General features: G+C 42.1%; 1 protein-coding gene across 10 annotated transcripts in view; it reads right to left on the bottom strand.

Annotated features, from left to right (window-relative positions):
- Positions 1-18,579, bottom strand: part of LEMD1 (LEM domain containing 1) — a 33,629-nt gene that overhangs the window by 6,399 nt on the left and 8,651 nt on the right. For 3 of the 10 annotated variants that reach the window (XM_055234777.2, XM_055234776.1, XM_055234785.1), the window contains one exon: positions 3,742-3,849. The exons of 3 other annotated variants lie outside the window; for them this stretch is intronic. In XM_055234777.2, the coding sequence (XP_055090752.1) occupies positions 3,742-3,849 (108 nt within the window). Of the gene's footprint in view, positions 1-3,741; positions 3,850-7,493; positions 7,541-18,579 lie in introns of all 10 variants that reach the window. 4 more of the 10 variants (XM_055234779.1, XM_055234781.1, XM_055234784.1 and 1 more) reach the window with 4 other exon arrangements.

The following is an 18,579-nucleotide window of genomic DNA, read 5'->3' as shown; positions in this document are numbered from 1 at the left end:
CACACTCCCAAGGCCTGAAGCATATTGCTGGCCACAGCTGTAGTTAGTTATAAAAGTAGTAAGTCAGAGATATACCAATACAACAAACTGTGACTGTCTCACTACAACACTAGCTAACACGTATATGGCATTCCCTGTGCACTAGGCACCATTCAAAGCATTTTACGTCAGTAAACTAATTTCATTCTCAAAACCACCCTATGTGAAAGGTGCTTTTATTATGCCCATTTAACAGATGAGAACCCTGAGGCATAGAGCATTTAAGTAGCTTGCCTATGCTTACACAGCTGGTGAGGCGGTGGAGCCCCACAGTCCCTGCCCATAATCACCACATGGGACTGCAGCATGATAGTGGAGGGAATTAGAAATACCATGTTCTGAACATCTATTATCTTAGGCATTTAACATGCTTCAATTCACTTAAACTTTCTCTCCTTCCTTCCTTCTTTCCTTCCTCCCTCCCTTCTTTCTTTCTCTTTCTTTTTCTTTCTTTCTTTCTCTCTCTCTTTCTTTCTTTCTTCTTTTCTTTCTTTCTCTCTCTCTTTCTTCTTTCTTTCTTTTCTTTTCTTTTTCTTTTTCTTTTTTTTTGACGGACTCTTACTCTGTCACCAGGATGGAGTGCAGTGGCGTGATCTCGGCTCATTGCAATCGCCGCCTCCCAGGTTCAAGTGATTCTCCTGCCTCAACCTCCTGAGTAGCTGGGATTACAGGCGCGAGCCACGACACCCAGATAATTCTTTTGTATTTTTAGTAGGGATGGGGTTTCACCAGGATGGCCTTGATCTCCTGACCTTGTGATCCACCTGCCTCGGCCTCCCAAAGTGCAGGGATTACAAGCGTGAGCCACCATGCCCGGCCAATTCACTTAATCTTTCTAACAACTCTAGGAGGTAATTATTACAGTCACCATTTTACAGAGGAGGAAGGAGAGGCTTAGGGATCTGAATTATTTGCCCTAGATAACACAATTCATAAAAGGCATAACTATAATTTAAACCCAGATATTCTGGCTCCAATGCTTTAAAAAATATATTTCTATTATTATAGAAGAACTCATCATTGAAAATATCTCAAAACATGTTTTAAAAAACTTTTCATTAATTAAGAAATTATCAAAATCATTAATTTCCAATGGAAGTAACATTTTTAGCCAGTAGTTCCATTCTTAATTATCTTGGATGAATTGACATTTTCATAAGGGTGTTTTTTTCCAGGTGGACTATTTTGTGCTAATTCTGGCCTACTTAGGTATATCATAGTCAATCTGAAATAATATTGCGTATGATATTTTATGTCATACTGTATCACATTATAGTTAACTACAAAACACTGGGCTAACATCCAGAGCCAGAAAGAACAATAATCTTTTTGTATTCTCACTAAAATAATCAAAAAGTACATTTGCTTTTTTTTTTTTTGAGATGGAGTCTTGCTGTGTCGCCCAGGCTGGACTGCAGTGGCGCAATCTCAGCTCACTGCAACCTCCACCAACCGAGTTCAAGCAATTCTCCTGCCTCAGCCTCCCGAGTAGCTGAGACTACAGGTGCACGCCACCATGCCTGGCTAATTTTTGTATTTTTAGTGGAGATGGGGATTCACTATGTTGGCCAGGCTGATCTTGAACTCCTGACCTTAAGTGATCCGCCTGCCTCAGGTTTCCAAAGTGCTGGGATTACAGGCGTGAGCCACCGTGCCCAGCCTACATTTGGTTTTTTAAGAAGAATCTACCTTGACTAAAGCCGTCACTAACTGTCCATAAAGAAATACAAGTTTGTTTGCATTTCCACAAGACATATATTTACTGTGTAGGCTTGAAGCTGGCCAAAATTTCACAGGCTGACACCTACAATTAAGGGTAGTCAAGAAAAGGGTGCTGAGAGCCCAGTTTCCCACCCTTTCTTTCTCTTATTCTCCCAAGACTCCTTACCGCTGGACTTGGAGAAGTCAGAAGTCAGAAGCTTCAGGGATGTCCCTGAAGCTTAGGGATGGCACTCTCTCCAAACTGAAACATAATACATCCTCCAATTGCTCTAAATCAATAATGCAATTACTTCTTAAAGGCCTATATGTAGAAATGGACACTTTTACAAATGACATAGCAAACTGGAAGTTATGACCTGCTTACAGGCAGAAAAAAAGAAAAACGTCCTTTTGATTTACTGATCTTTAAAATTTAGTTAACTCCAAATCCCTTTATTGACTAAAAATTATTAAGTTAGTAAAAGATCTATGATCATAGCAGACTTTTACTTCATTGTTTTTGCCTGAATCCTGATTTGATAAAGCTTTTATTTAAAACGTTGTATTCTTTTAACCCAAGTAATGATTTTGAATTAACTAAAAGGCTTTAAAAATTATCTGCACCACATTAACAAAAGAAAGGTTAAAAACCTTATGATCAACTCCGTTCCTGGTTTTTAAAAAATCTTCTAGCAACCAGGGGAGGTGGCTCACACCAGTAATCCCAGAACTTTGGGAGGATGAGTCAGTTGGATCACTTGAGGTCAGGAGTTCGAGATCAGCCTGGCCAACATGGTGAAACTCCACCTCTACTAAAAATATAAAAATTAGCCGGGCATGGTGGTGTGCACCTGTAATCCCAGCTACTTGGGAGGCTGGGGCGGGAGAATTGCCTGAACCCGGGAGGTGGAGGTTGCAGTGAGCTGAGATCACGCCACTGCACTCCAGCCTGGGTGACAGAGCTACACTCTCTCTCTCTCAAAAAAAAAAAAAAAAAAAAAAAAAACTTTTAGTAAACCAGGAATAGGAACTTCCTTAATTTGATAAAAGACATCTTCGAAAACCTACACCATAAGTCATATTCAAAGGTAAAATATTAAAAGTATTTCCTTTAAAATCAGGACCAAGGAAAGAATGTCCACTGTCATCACTCTCCTTCACCAGTATAATAAAAAGTCTTAGTCAGCACAGTAAAACAAAAAGAAATTAAAGACATACAAACCAGGCTACAAAATAATCTGCAGAAAAAGTATTATAATTGCAAAGAGTTTATTGTTGTAAAATCAATATACAGAAGTCGACTTCATTTCTATATACCAGTAACAATTTAAAATATGCTTTAAAAGAGGTCCTATTCCCAATGGAGCAAAAATTAAAAGCCTACCTACTAATAAAGCTAACAAAAGATGAGCATATCCTTTACTAAGAAAATTATACAAACTTACTGAAGGACACTAAAGGAAATTTCAATAAATGTAAAGACATTAAAATACCCATTTAAATACACAGGACACAAAGATGGAAACAATAAGCAGGGGATTCCAAAAGGGGAAGCGAGGAAGGCAAGGGTTGAAAACATAGTATTGGGTACTATGTTTACTACGTGGGCGATGGGATCATTAGAAGCCCAACTCTCAGCACCACATAATATACCTGTGTAACAAACCTGTGCATGTACCCCCTGAATCTAAAATTTTAAAGTAAATAAATAATCCATTAAAAAATACCGATGTATATATGGAAACTTGATATATGACAAGAACTAACATTGCAGCTCAGAAGAAAAAAAAATGGACCATTGGAAAACAGTATTGGGAACAAATTGGGGTAGATGTACTTCTCTCAATTTATTCTGCTAAGTACAGCCAATCTCCCTGGACATTATACCTAAAACAAGCCTATGAAGACTCTGGAAGATATAGAGAGAAGGTCCACAGGCCAGGGAGCTTGAGACTCAGGGAAGACAAGGTGGTGACTTCCCGGGTTTTGTTTTTTTTTTACCTTATATATCCCGGACTGGGAGCTGGAGGAGCTGACAACCTGGAAACACCAAGGGATGCAGGCGAAAAAAAACTCCTGGAAAAGCCAAAAGACAAGGAAAAGGGCAGCCTGGTAAGACAAAAAACTTTTTGACATTAACTGCCCTGTGGCAGCCAAACAGCCCATCTCCATCCCAACCAGCCAAGGTACATGAGAAGCCTGGACTTTCACCACCATGTGGCAAACCCTCCAGTTCCCCTCCTGGGTGATGTCAATGGAGCCCACATGGGAGCCCTCCCAGCAGCCCAGCAGTAAGGAGGCATCCCCTACCTCCACGCACACCCCAAGGTGTCCCCAGTGGGAGCCTGGACTTTTACCTCCACCTGGCAGCAAAGAGGCAGCGCCCCTCTTTTCCCACCAGCGTAGAGTCAGAGAAGGTCTGCTAAAACAAGATTTAAAAGCCACCTAGAAGGCTGGGTGTGGTGGCTCATGCCTGTAATCCCAGCACTTTGGGAGGCCAAGGGAGGTGGATCACTTGAGGTTAGGAGTTCTAGACCAGCCTGGCCAACATGGTGAAACCTCGTCTCTACCGAAACAAAAAAAAATTAGCTGGGCATAGTGGTGGGCACCTGTAATCCCAGCTACTCAGGAGGCTGAGGCAGGAGGATTGCTTGAACCTGGGAGGCGGAGGTTGAAATGAGCCAAGATCACACCACTGCATTCCAGCCTGGGTGACAGAGCGAGACTCCGTCTCAAAAAAAAACCAAAAAACAAAAAACAAAAACCACCCAGGGTCTCGTGAGGGGAGACCATAATAGACACTGACATCAAGATGACACAAATGTTGGAATTATCTTACCAAGATTTTAAAGCGGCTGTCATAAAATGTTTCAATGAACGATATGAACATGTTTGAAACAAATGAAAAAACATAAATTCTTTGCAGAGAAGTAGAATATATAAAGAAGAAGCAAGTGTAAATTTTAGAACTGACAGCCTGCGCAGCAAAACGAGATCCCATCTCTAAAAATAAAAGATAAAAAAAATCAGCCAGGCATGATGGTGTGTGCCTGTAGTCCCAGCTACTCGGGAGGCTGAGGCAGGAGGATCGTTTGAGCCCAGGAGTTTGAGGTTACAGTGAACCATGATTGTACCACTGTACTCCAGCCTGGGTGACAGAGTAAAATCCTGCCTTAAAAAAAAAAATTAGAACTGAAAAAAATACAACCAAAATATGGACTCAATGGCAGAATAGAGAAGACAGAGAAAAGAATCAATGAATTTGAAGATAGAACAATGTAAATCACCCAAGCTGAATGACAGAGAGAAAATAGAAAAAAATAAACAGTGTCTCAGGGTCTCATGAGACTGTAATGAAAGACCTAACGTTTGTGTCGTCAGAGTCCCTAAAGGAGAGAAGAATGAGGTGGGGCTAAAAAAATTTTTGAAGAAATAATGGCTGAAAATGTCCCAAATTTGGCAAAAGACATAAATCTACAGATCAAGAAGCTGCATGGACCCAAATCAGATAAACCTAAAGAAATCCACGCCAAGACACATCATAATCAAACTTCTGAAAACTTTTGTGCAATAAAGGACATTATCAAGGAAGTAGCCAGGCGTGGTGGTGCATGCGAATAGTCCCAGCTATTCAGGAGGCTGAGGCAGGTGGATCGCTTGAGCCCAGGAGTTTGAAACTACCCTGGGCAACATAGTTAAAAAGACAATGTATAGACTGGAAAAAAAAACTTGCACATCATATATCTGGGGTCTATTATCTAGAATATATAAAGAATTCTTACAACTCAAAAAGAAAAAGAAAACCCAGTCTAAAGATGGGCAAACGACTAAAACAGACATTTCTTCAGAGAAGATATAGAAGTGGCCAATAAGCACATAAGATTCCTTATAATAAGATAATGACATATCTTGATATAATGATGTCATAAGATAATGACATCATTAGTCATTAGGGAAATGCAAATCAAAACTACAATGAGATACAACTTTATACCCAGTAGAATGGCTATTAAAAAAAAAAAAAAAAAAAAGGCTGGGCACAGTGGCTCACACCTGTAATCCCAGCACTTTGGGAGGCCGAGGTGGATGGATCAGGTTAGGAGTTCGAGACTAGCCTGGCCAAAATGGTGAAACACCATCTGTACTAAAAATACAAAAATTAGCCAGGCATGGTGGCAGGCACCTGTAATCCCAGCTGCTTGCAGGGCTGAGGCAGGAGAATCCCTTGAACCCAAGAGGCAGAGGTTGCAGCGAGCCGAGATCGTGCCACTGCACTCCAGACTGGGTGACAGAGAAAGACTCTGTCTTAAAAAAAAAAAAAAAAGGAAAATAGCAAGTGTTAGCAAGGATGTGTAGAAACTGCAACCCTCATACACTGTTAGTGGTAATGCAAAATGGCCCAGCCACTGCGGAGCACAGTTAAGTACTTTCTCCAGAAGTCAGACATAGAATTATTATATGACCCAGCAACTCCACTCCTACGTACCTAGCCAAAAAAAAAAAAAAAAATGGAAATCAGGTACTCAAATACTTGAACATGAATGTTCATAGTGGCACTGTTCACAACAGCCAAAAGGTAGAAACAACCCAAATGTCCATCAATGGATGAATGAATAAACAAATTGTGGTATATACATATAATGGAATATAATTCAGCCATAAAAAGAATGAAGTGCTGACGCAAATACATGGACAACATAGATGAACCTCAAATACCTTATACGAAGCAAAAGAAGCGAAACACAAAACATCACACATTGAATGATTCCATTTATGTGAAATCTCCAGAAGAAGTAAATCCATTAAAACAGCAGATTACTAGCTGCTGCAGTGGTGGGGTGGGGTGGGGTGGGGTTGGGTGTGGAGCGACTGGGGGGTAACTGCTTGCTGGGTATTGGTATTTTAGGGTGACAAAAATGTTTTGGAACTAAAATAGAGGTGGTGGTTTCACAGCATTTTGAATGTACTAAATGCCACTAGATTGTGAACTGTATTATTTATTTATTTATTTAATTAATTAATTTATTTATTTTTTGAGACGGAGTTTCCCTCTTGTTGCCCAGGCTGGAGTGCAATGGCTCAATCTTGGCTCACCACAACCTCCACCTCCCGAGTTCAAGCAATTCTCATGCGTCAACCTCCCGAGTAGCTGGGATTACAGGCGCCCACCACCACATCCAGCTAATTTTTGTTATTTTTAGTAGAGATGAGATTTCACCATGTTGGCCGGGCTGGACTTGAACTTCTGACCTCAGGTAATCCACCTGCTTTGGCCTCCCAAAGTGCTGGGATTACAGGCATGAGCCACCAAGTCTGGCCTATTTATTTATTTATTTTATTTTGAGACACAGTCTCGCTCATGCCTGTAATCCCAGCACTTTGGGAGGCCGAGGCAGGCGGATCTTGAGGTCAGGAGTTCGAGACCAGCCTGACCAACGCGGTGAAACCTCGTCTCCACTAAAAATACAAAAATTAGCCGGGCATGGTGATGTGCGCCTGTAATCCCAGCTACTCAGGTGGCTGAGACAGGAGAATCGCTTGAACCAGAGAGGTGGAGGTTGCAGTGAGCCGAGATAGCGCTACTGCACTCCAGCCTGGGTGACAGAGTGAGACTCCTAAAAAAAAAAAAAAAAAAAAAAAAAGTTAATTTTATGTTGTGTAAATGTCATCTCAATTTTTAAAAATCTTGAGTTTTGTCATTGTACTGTGATTATATAAGTGATATTATGTCTTTATTCTAAGGAAATACATACTGCAATTTTGGGCAGAGGTCAAAAAAACATGATGTCTGCAGTTTGATCTGAAATAGGTCAAGGAAAAAAGATAGATAAAATTGTACAACACAGATGGAAAAATCTTAACCATTGGTAAATTTGGGAATGGTTAGATTCAATATGACCATGTAAGAATTCTTTGTTGGAAACTTTCTGTAAGTTTGAAATTATTTCAAAATAGGCTGGGCATGGTGGCTCAAGCCTGTAATCCCAGCACTTTGGGAGGCTGAGGTGAGCGGATCATCTGAGGTCGGGAGTGCGAGACCAGCCTGACCAACATGGAGAAACCCCGTCTCTACTAACAATACAAAATTAGCTAGGTTTGGTGGCACATGCCTGCAATCCCAGCTACTCAGGAGGCTGAACTAGGAGAATTGCTTGAACCCGGGAGATGGAGGTTGCGGTGAGCTGAGATCATGCCATTGCAATGTAGCCTGGGCAACAAGAGTGAAATTCTGTCTCAAAAAAAAGAAAAAAAAAAAGAAAGAAATTACTTCAAAATAAGAACTACAAATATAAGCACATTTAATTTTTAAAAGGCACCAAGAAGAGAGTAAAAAGACAAGCCAAAACTACTGGAAGATACGTGCTACACATATAGTTAACAGAAGATTGGTAACCACAATATATAAAGAGCTTCTATAAATTAAAAAGAAAAAGGTAAACAACCTAATAAAAAATGGGCAAAAGACATGAATAGGCATTTCACAGATGAGAAAACACAAATGACCAATAAATGTGAAAAGATGCCCAAACTTATTAATAATAAAATACATAAAAATTGCAACAATAAAATACCATCTGACACCCACCACACTGACAAAAATAAATCTAGCAAGGCTAAATTCCGAAGATTTAGAAAAATGGAGCATTTGTTTTTTTTTTTAAGACAGGATCTTGCTCTGTCACCCAGGCTAGAATGCAGTGGCAGGATCAAAGTTCATTGTAGTCTTGAACTCCCAGGCTCAAGCCATCCTCCTGCCTCAGTCTTCTGAGAAGCAAGGACTGCAGCTGGGCACCACTATGCTCAGCTGATTTTTTTCTTAAATTTTATTTTTAGAGACAGGGTCTTGCTATGTTACCCAGGCGGATCTTGAACTCCTTATTTGAACTCCTCTCCCCTTGGACTCTCAAAGTGCTGGAATAATAGGCATTAGCCACCATGCCCAGCCCCTGGAGCTCTTAATATATAGCTGGGGGAAGCAAAAAATGGTGCAACCATGTTGTAGAGCAATTTAATATAATCTCTTAAGTTGAACGTGTGTAGACCCCTTCCATTCAGCAGTCCTACTTGTAGGTACATTCACACAATCACAAAAAAAAATTCTTACACATATACACACTGGGTCCTGTACCACAAAGTTTGTAACAGCATTGTTTGTGTTAGAAAAATTTGAAAATGATCCAAATGTCCAACAAATAGGGAATGAATAAAAATACTTCTCCAATAATTCTATATAGCAGTGAAAATAAATGAACTAAAGCTACCAATAATGACCATGTAAGCTCACAGCATGAGGCTGCATGGTAAGGGAAGCTGCAGAAGAAAACTTGCAATATAACATCATTTAAATAAAATACAAAATCATGAAAAACTGAACTAAAGTTTGTGGATACTATAAAGAAAAGGGAAAGAAGGATAAGTAGAAAATTCAGGTTAGTGGTTGCCATGGGGGAAAAGGAAGATGTCCCAAGAGGGATACACTGGGGGCTTCAGCTGATTCAGCAATGACTTATTTTTCAGTCTTTGGGGTGGGAATCCAACTTCTCATTACGCAATTCTTTATTCCTTTTCATACGCATAATGTATTTTATTTTAAAAGATTTTCAGACACAGTTTTTTCCTCCCCACTTGGGAAAATTCCAGCTACCAATCTGCATATGTCAGCCCATTTCTAACTGTGCTGATTTCTGTGCCATGGTTTTAGTTTGTGATGGGAAGGTTCACCAAGAAGTGCCTCCCATGGACTCTCACTACGTAGCAATCATCAGAAAGATCAGCCTTTGCTTCCATGGGAAAACAGATGTCCCGAGTCCTTCTGTAATACCATGGAAAGGACACTGAGGGGAGCTATTTCATCACTCAGGTGCCTGGTCGTTTTTTCCTCCCCTGTGGCCTTTTGATGTAATGGAGAGGGCAACAGAATGGAAATTAGGACACTAGATTTCTATTTCCAATTTTCCTCTAATCCTCTCTGTGGTCTTGGGCAAGTCATATTCCCTTTCTGCCTGTTTCCTCATCTGTAAGATAAGTCACATAGCCTCCTCCAAGAAGGCTGGGCAGCACAGCAAGACCTCATCTCCACAAAAAATGTAAAAATTAGCAGGGTATGGTGGCACACACCTGTAGTCTTAGCTGCTCAGAAGTCTGAGCCCAGGAGGTCGAGGCTACGGTGAGCTGTGATCACACCACTGCACTTCAATCTGGGAGATAGAGCGAGACCCTGTCTCAAGAAAAAAATTATCTATAATAAATCATCCCTGGACTCATGAATTGTAATGAATAATTCCTGGTGCTTACGAAGCCTCGACAAGTCTCAAGAGATTAAAAATAACTCAGGGGTGCTCATATGGGAGGTACAACAGGAAACTCCCCTTCCTAAAATGAAGACATAGATCTATACTCACAAAGCAAAGTATAATTTAGCTAAAGCCAGTATGGGTGTATTCTTAGATGAAAAAGAAAAGAAAACTGAGTTTTCTAAACAAATCCATATTTTTTTCTACAAGAGAACAGCACTGCTCATAATTCAGTTTTATGAAAATAAGCAAGTTTACCTTTTTTTTTTTTTTTTTTTTTTGAGACGGAGTCTTGCTCTGTCACCCAGGCTGGAGTGCAGTGGCGCAATCTCGGCTCACTGCAAGCTCTGCCTTCCGGGTTCACGCCATTCTCCTGCCTCAGCCTCTCCGAGTAGCTGGGACTACAGGCGCCCGCCACTACGTCTGGCTAATTTTTTTTGTATTTTTAGTAGAGACGGGGTTTCACCGTGGTCTCGATCTCCTGACCTCGTGATCCGCCCGCCTCGGCCTCCCAAAATGCTGGGATTACAAGCGTGAGCCACCGCGCCCGGCCTAAGTTTACCTTTATTATCATCTTGGAATCATTATAATCAGGGTTTGGTTCCACTATTTCCTCCTGCTGGTCTTGAATTTCAAAAACTGGGTTCCATTATACAGAAAAGAAATCAACACTTAATCAATAAGATCAAGATATATTGATCATATCTACCAGGAGGTCAATATTTTTACAGGAAGAATGTTAAATTACATTCCTTGTAAAGATGGCATTTAGCAGCCCCCTTAGCACACGTCAAAGGTAAGAAGAAAGGGCTTATTAAGTAGTTAAGAGACTATGTAATTTTCTCTTCACTTTGACCCAACTTGAATATACAACTACTATTGGGAATAAGGATGTTTTTCAATTAATTAAGAAACTATTAGAGAGATGTTTAACATCAGGTCTTCTAAAACCTGTATATGCTACTTGAATCACACACTACTTAATTGTAGTCCTTTAATATATTTTCCCATGATACACTAGGCCTGCTGGTGGCAGCCTTTGGCGTGGGCCCTGCCTGTGCTATTGTAGGCTTACAAGGTATCTCATAAGCAACAATAGAAATTGAGGCACAGGGAGTTAAAATCCTGTTAAAGTTTTGGCAGAAAGACATTGAAATAAACTTACAATTCGGAAGGAAAAGTGAAACATGAAGTTTTCCTTCCCTTCCTTATCGTCCCCTGAGGTGTCAGTATGCTCTACATACTAAGAAAAGAGGCAGAAGGGACATGGACACAGAAGTTTTGGCGTGCCTGGAGGCCAAGAAATGGAGTGGTGAGGTTGTGGAGGGTTTCTGCCTGCCTGGTAGTAGAAGAATTAGAGCAGTGGGAGGGGTAGGGGGACCAGCATGGACACATTAGTGTGCCCTGGGGCAAGGAAGAGGGACAGTGAGGGGAAGGAAGAGGGCTCTCTTGTAGTGGGGGCTGCAAGGAGGTGTGGGTATGTTCCGTGGTCAAGGAGGTAGTTACGGGTGATACAGAGAAGGAAGTGGTTATTGTGATTGGGTGATTAGTTACACTGAGAAAATCAGAAAATTGAGGCTGAGTGTGGTGACTCATGCCTGTAATCCCAGCACTTTGGGAAGCTGAGGCGGGTGGATCACCTGAGGTCAGGAGTTCAAGACCAGCCTGGCCAACATGGTGAAACCCCATCTCTACTAAAAGTACAAAAATTAGCTGGGTGTGGTGGCGTGCGCCTGTAATTCCAGCTACTCAGGAGGCTGAGGCAGGAGAATTGCTTGAATCCAGGAGGCGGAGATTGCAGTGAGCTGAGATCGCACCACTGCACTCCAGCCTGGGCAACAGAGCGAGACTCAGTCTAAAAAAAAAAAAAATTAGAAAGCTAAGTGAAAATGTAAATACAGTGAGGCTAATGTAATCTATAATCAGAGGACAATGGAATCACTGTCAGAGAAGTGATTTTATAAAAGTGAATGATTAAAAAGAACATTGGATTGTTAGATTGCAATTGGAGATAAATAGACACTCATAGTTTTTAATTTTATGTATACTTGCATAACAATAGAGAAGTATGTGTGTATATGTACATAGATACATACATTTATTTTCTAGCTCTGTCCACTGAAAAGGGCCTAGAAGCAGAGAGACCCAGTAGAAAGGTACTCACTGAAGGCCTAGATCTTGGTTTCCAAACACCATCTTGTGAAAGGAATCAAGGCTCCTGGGGCGGGAAAAGTACAAGATGAGTCTGAAACATCTTTTTGTGCCAGAAACCAAGCAAGTACTCAAATAATGATGAGGACATATCAAAAGGACACAGTATCTATCTTGAAGGGGCTCCTACTAGCCAAATCTGGGAAAATTTGAGTATGAAAATAGTGATGTCAATGGATACAACCCATTGGATGAAAAAGAAAGCAATGAATTCATACTTACATGAATGAATGAGTGAGTGAGTGAGTTATTGAATGAGTAGGGAGAAAGGAAAACGCTTCTTACAGTAGAATGCCAACTAATAAATGTAGAAGGACTGATATAAATAGAAAATCTCAATAGGCCATCACCACAGTGGAAGTTGAGTCAGGCAGAGTGTTCTACAGATACTAAGGTTAACGAGTAAGGGTCTATGAGGAACAATATGTTGGTGTCATTTCAGAATATCTCCCCACAGAATGCTGTTCAATTACAAAGGCAAAAATAATGTTTTGGGGTTTTTGTTTTGTTTTGTTTTGACGCAGGGTCGCTTTGTCAACCCAGACTGGAGTGCAAGGGCACAATCTCAGTTCACTGCAGCCTCAATCTCCCAGGCTCAAGCCATCCTCCCACTTCAGTCTCCCAGGTAGCTGGGACTACAGGCACGTGCCACCATGCCCAGCTAATTTTTGTGTTTTTTGTAGAGAAGAGGTCTCACTATTTTGCCCACTATTGAACTCCTGAGCTCAAGCAATCCACCTGCCTTGGCCTCCCAAAGTGTTGGGATTACAGGCATGAGCCACTATGCCTGGCCAAGAAACCTGACAAACATCAACTTTTCCAGGTAATTAAGGTTAACATTACTAGCAGTGGGACATAGTGACATTGTTTGTCCCGTGGCGATGTAATGAGAAGAGCGCAGAGCCATTTCTAAAGAATTCCTGCCGAGAACGCGTGGCCTCTAATACTAATCAAAAGGAAAAATCAGACAAATCCAATTTGAGGTTCACCCTTGTGATGCTGTGATACGATAAGAAATATGCACTTGGTCTTCTGTCCCCTCTCCTGGCACAGAGCTCCTGAAGCCCTTGTAATTTCCTGGGTAATAGGTGTGATGGAAGCATCTTTTATTATAGTATTTTTGTCTGAGTCCCAGGTTCCTGACACAAGAACTTCTAAGGACCCTTGGAATCTCTGGAGCTACAAGAGTTATCTTTTTGTATGCTAATGAGTTGACTGGTGCCCAGAGACCCTTAGATAGCTTCAAAATGGGGTCTGGTCGTCAGAAAGGCCAACCATGTGATTAGAAGATTTGAACTTGGGGCTGGGCATGGTGGCTTAGACCTGTAATCCCAGCACTTTGGGAGCCTGAGGCAGGTGGATCATGAGGTCAGGAGTTGAAGACCAGCCTAGCCAACATGATGAAACCCTGTTTCTACTAAAAATATAAAAATTAGCCAGGTGTGGTGGCACGTGCCTGTAATCCCAGCTACTTGGGAGGCTGAGGCAGGAGAACCGGTTGAACCTGGGAGGGGGAGGTTGCAGTGAGCTGAAATCGCACCATTGCACTCCAGCCTGGGCAACACAGCAAGACTCCAACTCAAAAAAAAAAAAAAAAAAGATTTGAACTTGGAGCCCCACCCCCTGACCTCCAGGTAGAGGAGGGGGAGCTGAAGGTTGAGTTAATCACTGATCCAATCATGCCTAAGTAACAGAACCTCCATAAAACTCCTAAAAGACAGAGTTTAGAGAGTTTCTGAGTTGGTGAACACATTAAGGTACTTAGAGGGCAGCATGCCCAGAGAAAGCATGGAAACTCTGCATCTCTTGCCCTAGACCTTGCCCCCTGCATCTCTCCCATTGGCTGTTTCTGAGCTGTATCCTTTAAAATACACTGGTAAGGAAAGAGCACTCCTGAGTTCTGTAAGCCGTTCTAGCAAATTAGCAAATCCAAGGTGTTGTGGGAACCCTTGATTTTTAGCGAGTCAATTAGAAGTGTGGGAGACCCAGGACTTGAGATTGGCATTTTAAGTGGGGGGCTGTCTTGTGAGACTGAGCCCCTTAACCTGTGGGATCTGACGCTAACTCCAGGTCTATAGTGTCAGAATTCTACTGAATTGTTGGACACCTGGCTGGTGTCTGGAGAGTTGGAGAACTGGTTGGCATGTGGAAAAAAACCCATACATTTGGAATCAAAAGTGTTCTGTGGATAGAGATAGTTCGTAGTAACCTTACAGAATGAATGGCCTGTACTCTTGAAAACTGTCAAGGGCAGGAATGACAGGGAAAGACTGAGGCACCGTGGCTCCAGATCGAAGGAGAAGGAAGAGATGACAACTAAAGAGAGCGTGTGTTCCTGGAGTGGTTGTGGATGAGAAAGCAAAAAGACATCGTTGGGACAGTTGGTGAAACTTGCATGGGCCCTGAGTACAGGCTGGAAGCATTGAATCAGCGTGGATTTCCTTATCTGGAGGATCATATGGTGGTTATGTAGGAGAGTGTCCTTTGGTAGGCAGAATACTTACTGGGGAGCCCAGGGGCTTCATGTCTACAATTTGCTCTCAAATCATTCAGAAAGAGACAATGGTAGGGTACACACACACACACACACACTCCTCAAATGTAGTACAAGGTACCAACTGAGGAACTGGAGTGGAAGGAATGTGGGGGGTGTTTGTACTATCCTTGCAACTTTCTGTAAGTTTGAAAATATTTCGAGAGGTGTGGAAAAAGATTTAAGAACTTTTTCTTTTTCTTTCTTTCTTTTTCTTTCTTTCTCTCTCTCTCTTTTTTCTTTCTTTCTTTCTTTCTTTCTTTCTTTCTTTCTTTCTTTCTTTCTTTCTTCTTTCCTTTTTTTTTTTTTTGAGACAGGATCTCACTCTGTCACCCAAGCTGGAGTGCATTGGCACCATCATGGCTCACTACAGCCTCAACCTGGGCTCAAGCCATCCTTTCACCTCGGCCTCCCAAGTAGCTGGGACCACAGGTGCACACCACCATGCCCAGCTAATTGTTTTGCAATTATTGTAGAGTTGGGGTTTTGCCATGTTGCCCAGGCTAGTCTCGAAATCCTGGGCTCAAGTGATCCTCCCTCCTTGACCTCCCAAAGTGCTGAGATTAAAGAAGCGAGCCATCAAGCTCAGCTAAATTTAAGTATAAGATTAAGAAGGAGTCCCAAATACTGGGAGGGCACGTATGACTTAAACAAACAAACAACAACAACAAAAAACAAGGCCTCTGTGACCCAGGCAGGAGTCCAAGTGGCGTGATCTGAGATCCTGGGCTCAGGTGATCCTCCCACCTCAGCCTCTCAAGTAGCCGAGACCACAGGTGTGCACCACCACGCCGGGCTAATTTTTTATATTTTTAGTAGAGACAGGGTTTCACTGTGTTGCCCAGGCTGATCTTGAACTCCTGGGCTCAAGCAATCCACCCACCTCAGCCTCCAAAAATGCTGGGATTACAGGCATAAGTCACCAAGCCCGGCCAGCATATGATTGTTTTTTTAAAGTTCAGTCTGCCTCATTCAACACGCAGGGCTTACAGAAAGTAATCTTTAATTGTATCTGTATATTTGCTTCTATAAATATATCTGTAGGCTCTCGATAAATCACATTCTGTAGCACTTAAAAGTTCAATACTAAACATTCATTTTCCATTATGTTATTTTTCACTAAGTATGTTGTTTTGTACTACAGGTAATTAAATATCATTCTTTTCATGTAACAATAATGTGAATGGTAATAATAGCTCTTATTTGTACTTGCCTCTTATTACATAGACATATACTACTCTGCTTTGCATATTTTAACTCAATCTTCACAACACTCTGTGAGGTTGAGACTGTTCTTAACCTTATTTATAGATGAGGAAACTAAGACATAGAGAGGTTGAGTGTCTTGTCCAAGTTAGTAGTAGAGCTGAGATTTGAACCCAGGCGGTCTGGCTCTAGAGTCTTTTTTTTTTTTTTTAAGAGAAGGTCTCGCTCTGTTGCCCAGGCTGGAGTACAGTGGCATGAAATTGGCTCACTGCAGCCTCAACCTCCTAAGCTCAAGCAATCCTCCTGCCTCAGCCTCCTGAGTAGCTTGGGACCACAGGCGCGCATGCCACTATGCCCAGTTAATTAATTAATTTTTTTCTTTTTTTTGAGATAGAGTTTTGCTCTTGTCGCCCAAGCTGGAGTGTAATGGCATGACCTCGGCTCACTGCAACCTCTCCCTCCCGGGTTCAAGTGATTTTCCTGCCTCAGCCTCTGGAGTAGCTGGGATTACAGGCATGCACCACCACGCTCAGCTAATTTTTTTGTATTTTTAGTAGAGATGGAGTTTCACCATGTTGGCCATGGTTGGTCTCGAACTCCTGACCTCAGGTGATCTGCCCGCCTCGGCCTCCCAAAGTGCTGGGATTACAGGCGTGAGCCACCATGCCCAGCCCCCAGTTAATTTATTTTTATTTTTCTTGTAGAGATGGGTTCTTGTCATGTTGTCCAAACTGGTCTTGCACTCCTGGGCTCAAGTGATCCTCCTGCCTCAGCCTCCCAAAGTGCCAATATTACAAGCATGAGCCACCACACCCAGCAGAGTCCATATTTTTGACACACATATTCTTTGTTTCCAGAGCTCATTTTCAAGTTTCTTCATGATAGGATCTATGCCTTTTTCCGCATTTATTTTCTTCCTCAAGAAAATCTAGCACAATGTCCTGTATTCAATAAATAGTTGTTGACTCACAGGCTGAGATCCAGGGGTGGAAACTCTGTTGCAACCATTCCCTGAATGGTCATCCATTCACAATGATCTAAGCATCATCTCTCAAGAGACTACATCAAGGTACGTCTAAGAAACAAAGTATATGGTACAGAATAGGAAGTCAGAAAGAGAGAGATCATCAGCATCAGCAGTGGAAAGCTCCTTTCAGTTCAGCCAACAGGGACTGAGTAACTCACTGCCCCACCCCCAAATGCCTGGCATGGAATTCAGTGCAGAGGAGTCAAAGTATGGGTTTTCACCTTCAACATTTTACAGCCTGCGGCAAAAGCTCCTGGGCAGGGGTGGGGTGGAGACTGAATGAAAAAGTAGCGGGGCATGGTGCCCCGTGGCTGTAGTCCCAGCTACTTGGGAGGCTGAGGCCAGAGGTGAACTTGAGCTCAGGAGGTCAAGGCTGCAGTGAGTTATGATGATGCCACTGCACTCCAGCCTGGGCAACAGAATGAGACTCTGTGAGAAAGGAAAGAGAAGAGAAGAGAAGAGAAGAGAGGAGAGGAACAGGAAAGGAAAGGAAAGGAAGAAAGAGAAAGAAAGAAAGAAAGAAAGAAAGAAAGAAAGAAAGAAAGAAAGAAAGAAAGAAAGAAGAAAGAAAGAGAAAAGAAAGAAAGGAAGGAAGGAAGAAAAGAAAGAAAGAAAGGAAAAGAAAAGGAGGGAGGGAGAGAGGAAGGAAGGAAGGAAGAGAAAGAAGGAAGGAAGGAAGGCAGGAAGGGAGGGAGGGAAAGAAAGGAATGAAGGAAAAAGAAAGAGGAAAGAAAAAAGAGAATGAAAGAAAGAAGGGAGGGAGGGAGGGAAAGAAAGGAAGGAAGGAAGGAAAAAGAAAGAAGAAAGAAAGTGAGAGGAAAGGAAGGAAGGAAGGGAAAAAGAAAAACAAAAAGAAAGGAGACAGAAAGAAAGAAAGAGAAAGAAAGAAAGAGAGGAAGGAAAGAAAAGAAAGAAAGAAAAAGAAAGAAAGAAAGAAAGAGAAAGAAAGAAAGAAAGAAAGAAAAAGAAAGAAAGAGAAAGAGAGAAAGAAAGAAAGGCTGATTCTTGGGCCCAGACCCGCAGAATGTGCAGGACGGGTTGGAAGATGAGAAGAGAGCATGCAGGCTGGGAGAAGAGAGTAAACTGAGGTTCCAGCAGGGATGAGCATGTTGTGTCTGGGAGAGGGTAAAGAAACACCCAGGTGGCCCAGGAGGGCTCAGGAGTACACACCTCCCACGGCCAGCTGCCCTCTGGTTGTTGAATGCAGCAGCCCTCTGAAGATGGGGCACAGATATAAACACTTCCACCCTTGGAACTGCTCCCAAACCCAGGACCGTATGCCCCCGTTTGCCCAAGATAGTCCCAGTTTACTCCTGTTGTTCCAGCATCCCTTCAGGTTAGTGTCCCTTTTCAAAAGCATACTGGTCAGGATGATAAATTATTCAGCCACCTTACTCAAAGCCCACTTTATGTAGCCTGACATTGTAGATTACTCTGCCTCCCTACCAACCAACCCCAAATCCCATTTTCCCCTCTTTGGTAGAAGGGTACTTAGAGACTGAGTTACACATACTGGCTTAATGTCCCACTCCGTTATTGGTAACATAAGCTATGTCTAGTGTCTTTCT

Source organism: Symphalangus syndactylus, chromosome 19, assembly GCF_028878055.3.
Source record: "Symphalangus syndactylus isolate Jambi chromosome 19, NHGRI_mSymSyn1-v2.1_pri, whole genome shotgun sequence".
NCBI classification, from domain to species: Eukaryota; Metazoa; Chordata; class Mammalia; order Primates; family Hylobatidae; genus Symphalangus; species Symphalangus syndactylus.
This window is presented reverse-complemented; position numbering and strand designations above follow the sequence as displayed.